Consider the following 5,971-nt stretch of genomic DNA (forward strand, 5'->3'; position numbering starts at 1 on the left):
CTACTATGCTTGAACGAGAAATGTCCCCCCTTTAGGAATGGCCTAAAGACATTTCAGTCAGTGGCACTGCCCCGGGGGTGGCCTGCACTCTGCAGGGATGAAAGGCATTGATGATGATGACATTTGATGGATGATAGCGTCGAAATTAGACACAAAGTCATAGGTTAGGAAAGATAGTCCCGCTGAAGCATTTTCAACAATCTTTAGGATTGCTAGTAAAATACAAATCGTCAGACACCTGGATACATTTATTTGGCAAACAAAAGTTTAGTTTAGTATAGGGTTTTATGGCGCTCGCAACTGCATAAGGTCATATGAGCGCGCGAAACACAAGTTGATAGCATTCGCAACAGTTCACAGCACGGTTGGCCAACAATTAGACTTTAAAATGCTAAAACATTAAATAAAATTCAGTGTGAATATATTTATAATTTAAAACAGCTCTTATTATAATTAACAATAATTTTTTTTAGCAATATTGTTTCATTTTATAATTTGCCGTAAAGGCCAAAGGCCTTCATAAAATCCAAGATTCTGTTGGGACCAACGACGGAAAAAATGTCTTGCAATTTCTCGCATTTGAAGTATTTCTTTCGGATCTCTCCAAAGTCTAGACATTCGGTTAAAATGTGTTTAATGGTAAAATCTGTGTCGCATCCGACACAGAACGGCTTCTCATCTCCCTGACCTAAATAGACAAGTTCACTTGGTAGTAAGATGTGCTTATAACAAAGCTAAATGAACGTTGCTATTTCAGTTCATTTCTCGGACCAATCGGACCAAGGGAGCTAACTCACGGCAGGTCGGTTTTAGTTTTAGGAAGAGTTTTACGGCACTTGCAACACCATAAGGTCATATAAGTGCCGAAGATTAGTAGCAGTGTTACAAGAGAGTAAAAAGTTTTTCCCGCATCCGATCCAGACATTGGGGATTGCCTTGTTAGTGAGACAACTTCCTTGGCCTTCGGCATAATATTGTGGTAGGGTGGCCAGTTCCTTTCCACGCCGCCTTTACTTCCCCAACTCGAAGTCAGGTACCCTTTACTGCTGGGTGGGCAGAAGGGGGAGCGAAAAAAAATCTGTGTCGGAACCGAGGCTCGAACCTAGACTTTCCGCTTCGGAGACGAGCGCACTAACTACTTCGGCACCGCGCACCCTCGAGAGTAACAAACATAAAAAAGAAGGACCACACCAGAGCACCCGCCAACCACCCCCCCACCCACTTCCGAAATGTCATTCGACCCGCCGGACCAAGGGAGGCAACTCACCTGTATGATCTAGATAGATAAACAAGCAGCAAACCTACTCATTCAGCAGTACAGCTACATGTACAAGGAAGTGGGCAAGTTATTTATTTTTATTTATAGTAGAGGGTTTTACGGCGCTCGCAACTGCATAAGGTCATATGAGCGCCAAGGGGTGGGTGTCAACAGAGAAGTCTTTACAGGGAATCAGACTTACTCTGCTGACCTCTCTAGTTTCAACAGCACAAGGTCTGCTTCAACTATCAAGGCACCCCGGAAATAGCAGGTCACAAGAGAGTGACAAACATACAAAAATAAGTAGAGGAAAATGACGATAGTAAGAATTACGAAAGAAAAAGCAGCAGTTCCCTGATGTAGATCAGGCACAGTTATGAGCGTGACATGAGTCAGCCCATTTTCTACTGCACTTGAACGAGAATTGTCCCCCCTTTGGGAATGGCATAAAGACACTACAGTCAGTGGCACTGCCCCAGGGGGTTGTGGGCAAGTTAGAAATATCCCCAGAGTCGAAGAAGTACAGAGAAAAATACACGCTTTTCGTATCCCCACAAGAGCCTAAGGAGGACGGTATTATGACCAAGGGAGGTAACTCACGTTATGTCCATTCGAGATGTCAGTTTTCGTTTTAGAAAGAGTTTTACGGCACTCGCAACACAATAAGGTCATACAAGTGCAGAAGATTAGTAGAAGTGTTACAAGAGAGTAACAAACATAAAAAAGAAGGAGGGGGAGATAAGGACGATAGATGTTTGATAGGAAAGAAGAAGCAGCAAACCACACCAGAGTACCCGCCAACCACCCACATTCTAAAAAGTGTGCGAAGAATACAACCCCGGGGGGGGGGGGTGTACAAAAATGACCCAAGGGCGTACGGATAGGGTTAAACTCCCCACTATCTCAATTAGTTTTTTTTGTTTTAGTAGAGGTTTTACGGCGCTCGCAACTACACAAGGTCATATGAGCGCCAAAAGATTAGAGGTGTTACAAGAGAGTAACAAACATAAAAAAGAAAAAGGGGAGATATAAGGACGATAGATGTTTGATAGGAAAGAAGAAGCAAACCACACCAGAGCACCCGCCAACCACCCACATCTCAAAGAGTGATCTTTCCATGTTTACGATACAACTCTAAGAATCCTCTTCTGTCTGTGCTAACAAGCGTCCGTCAAAAATTGATAATGCGAGATAGGGTCAAGTTCATTCCCTCGACCACTCCGACCAAGGGAGGCCACTCACCTGCATGATCTCCGAGTTGATGAGGACGGGGGAGGGGCCGCGAGGACTTTCCTGCGGGGAGGACGGCGGGGACACATTCGACTCGGGGGACCTCAGCGGGGACAGGGTCTGGTTGTGTTGCTGCTGCTGCTGCTGCTGTTGTTGTTGCTGTTGTTGTTGGGACGGTGGTAGCGAGGAGGCTGCGGCAGAGACCGGGAGGCTGGACAGCTGGGGCGCCAGGACGGCCAGGTTGTTGCTGGACAGCAGCGGCAGGTTGGCTGTCTGTTAGGGAGTTGGAACAAAGAAGTTTGCTTTGAGTAACGAAAAAAACCACCAGCACAATATCAGTCATATACAGCAGGGAAGAATCAACAGTTAGTTTTAGTAGAAGTTTTACGGCGCTCGCAACTGCATAAGGTCATATGACCGCCAGAAGATTAGAGCTGTTACAAGAGAGTAACAAACATAAAAAAGAAGAAGGGGAGATAAGGACAATAGATGTTTGATAGGAAAGAAGGAGGAGAGAAAAGGACGATAGATGTGTGATAGGAAAGAAGGAGAGACAAGGACGATAGATGTGTGATAGGAAAGAAGGAGAGACAAGGAGGAGAGTAATCAGGACGACAGGCAAGGACAAAAGTAGTGAGGACGACAGACACAAGGACCGACAAACGGACAGCCGCTCTCACCTGATTGGCCACCAGGAGCCGCGGCTGCGACTGGGCCAACTGTCCTTAGTTATACTTAGTTTTAGTAGAAGTTTTACGACGCTCGCAACTGCATAAGGTCATATGAGCGCCAGAAGATTAAAGGTGTTACAAGAGAGTAGCAAACATAAAAAAGAAGAAGGGGAGAAAAGGACGATAGATGTTTGATAGGAAAGAAGAAGCAAACCGTACCAGAGCCAACTGTCCGAGCGGTGAGGGGCTGACTAATTGGAACTGTTGCAACCGACAAGGATGACAGACAAGGGTGACAGACCAGGGTGACAGACAAGGGTGACAGACAAGGAGGACAGACAAGGATGACAGACAAGGAGGACAGACAAGGATGACAGACAACGAGGACAGACAAGGATGACAGACAAGGAGGACAGACAAGGATGACAGACAAGGGTGACAGACAAGGATGACAGACAAGGATGACAGACAAGGATGACGGACAAGGATGACGGACAAGGACGACAGACATAAGGAGGACAGCCATGAGGAGGACAGACATAAGGATGACAGACAAGGATGATGGACAAGGATGACGGACAAGGGTGACAGACAAGGATGACAGACAAGGGTGACAGACAAGGATGACAGACAAGAATGACAGACAACTATGACGGACAAGGATGACAGACAACTATGACGGACAAGGATGACGGACAAGGATGACAGACAAGGGTGACAGACAAGGATGACAGACAAAGATGACAGACAAGGATGACGGACAAGGATGACGGACAAGGACGACAGACATAAGGAGGACAGCCATGAGGAGGACAGACATAAGGATGACAGACAAGGATGATGGACAAGGATGACGGACAAGGGTGACAGACAAGGATGACAGACAAGGGTGACAGACAAGGATGACAGACAAGGATGACGGACAAGGACGACAGCCATAAGGAGGACAGACAAGGAAGACAGACATGGGAGAAGAGAAAACAAAAAGCCGAAGATCAAGAGCTGTTCTTACAAGAGAGTCACAAATCAAAAACACCAACAACAACAACAACAACAACAAAAAAAAAGGAAGAGGAGAGACAAAGACGACAGACAAGGACGACAGACACAAGGACCGACAGACAAGGAAAACAGACACAACGGCCGACAGACTGACAGCCGCTCTCACCTGATTGGCTACAAGGAGCTGGGGCTGCGACTGGGCCAGCTGTCCCAGCTGGGAGGGGCTGACCAATAAGAACTGCTGCAGCTGGCCGCCCTGAATCATGGAGATCGTGGGCGCCCCCTGGAGGGCCTGGCCCAAGGTCAAGGCCGGGGGAGGGGCGGCGGGGGGGCTGAGCGAGGCCGAGGAGATGGTGGGAGGGGTGGCCACAGAGGTGGAGGTGGAGGTCTTGAGAGGGGAGCTGGCAGACAGGGCTGAGGGCTATATGGGAAAATAAATTTGTTAGTTCGAGTTTTTTATTTTTTTGTTTTACTTTTGTTTAAACATTTGTGTGTGTGCGTGTGTGTGTGTGTGTGTGTGTGTATGTGTGTATAAGTGTAAGAAGCGTGAGGGTGGAGAGGAGTGTGTGTGTGGGGGGGCAGGGGGAGCTGGCCGACAGGGCTGAGAGCTACATGGAGGGTTGGCTGACAGCGCTGAGGGCAGGCAGACTGCCACCCTCCGGAGGAGGCCAGCTATAGAAAGAAAGAAAGGTATCACAAAAAAATCGCAAAAAAACAACAACATCGCTACCCCAGTGCTTTCTTGTCGTAGTTCTATTTTTACTAACAGTTAAAACAGTTCATAACAAAGAGCGAGCTTGACACTATTTGCCGTCTCCTCTCGCCGATCGGCAAAGTTTTCCACCCAGTTTCTTTGGATTTTCCCCAAAATGCCTTTGCCCTTGCGGGTAAGTGTTTTCACTAAACGATCCTTGTGTTGGCAAAGCATTTTAAAAAAGTGAGTCACATTTTCACTGTTAAAAAAATGGAGATACGACAAGAAAGCACTGAGGACGCAACATAGTCAAAGGAGAAACGGTCTCTCTCTCTCTCACCGAGTTGCCCGCCACCAGCAAAGGCCTCAGCTCTTTCCCAAGGCCAAGGTCAAACAGATGCTGGGCCAGCTGCGGGTGCTGTTGTAGCTGTGGTTGTTGAGGCTGTTGTTGCTGCGACAACAGCGTGCTGTTGATGGTGCCAGCGGCCGAGGTTGTCACAAGCTTCTGTGTTTGCTGTAGCGATACGGTCGGTTGTTGGGGTTGTTGTTGTTGCTGCTGTTGCTGTGGTTGTTGTTGTTGTTGTTGTTGTTGTAGCTGTTGCTGTGACTGTAGCAGCAGCTGCTGGAGGTCTTGCTGGGAGAAGGTGAGGGACGGGTTGGGCATCGCGGAGGATACTGGAATCTGCCATGTAATAATAAAAACAATAATAATATTAATAATAATAACCATGATGATAAAAACAACAATAATAATAATAATGATGTTTGTTTTAGTAGAGATTTTACGGCGCTCGCAACTGCATAAGGTCATATGAGCGCAAGACGATTAGAGGTGTTACAAGGGAGAACAAACGTAAAAAAGATGGAGGGGAGATAAAGACGATAGATGTTTGCTAGGAAAGAAGGAGCAAACCACACCAGAGCACCCGCCAACCACCCACTAATAATGATGCTATTCTAGAAATTATTATTTCGATTAATAACAATAATATTAGGCAACAAGCTCTGGTCACTGAATATTATTTAAAGTAGACAACACACACACACACACACACACACACACACACGCATACAAGCACACTCATACACACACACACACACACACACACACACACA

The 5,971-nt window shown here is 46.7% G+C and overlaps 1 protein-coding gene across 1 annotated transcript in view; it reads right to left on the minus strand.

Annotated features, from left to right (window-relative positions):
- The window catches only part of LOC101859066 (POU domain protein 2), a gene marked incomplete at its 5' end in the record, with an annotated part of 19,568 nt that overhangs the window by 11,622 nt on the left and 1,975 nt on the right, over positions 1-5,971 (minus strand). Inside the window, 3 exon segments of the mRNA XM_005112371.2 lie at positions 2,501-2,761; positions 4,328-4,582; positions 5,196-5,537. Coding sequence (XP_005112428.2) covers positions 2,501-2,761; positions 4,328-4,582; positions 5,196-5,537 — 858 coding nt within the window.

Source organism: Aplysia californica, unplaced genomic scaffold, assembly GCF_000002075.1.
Source record: "Aplysia californica isolate F4 #8 unplaced genomic scaffold, AplCal3.0 scaffold01249, whole genome shotgun sequence".
Classification (NCBI taxonomy): Eukaryota; Metazoa; Mollusca; class Gastropoda; order Aplysiida; family Aplysiidae; genus Aplysia; species Aplysia californica.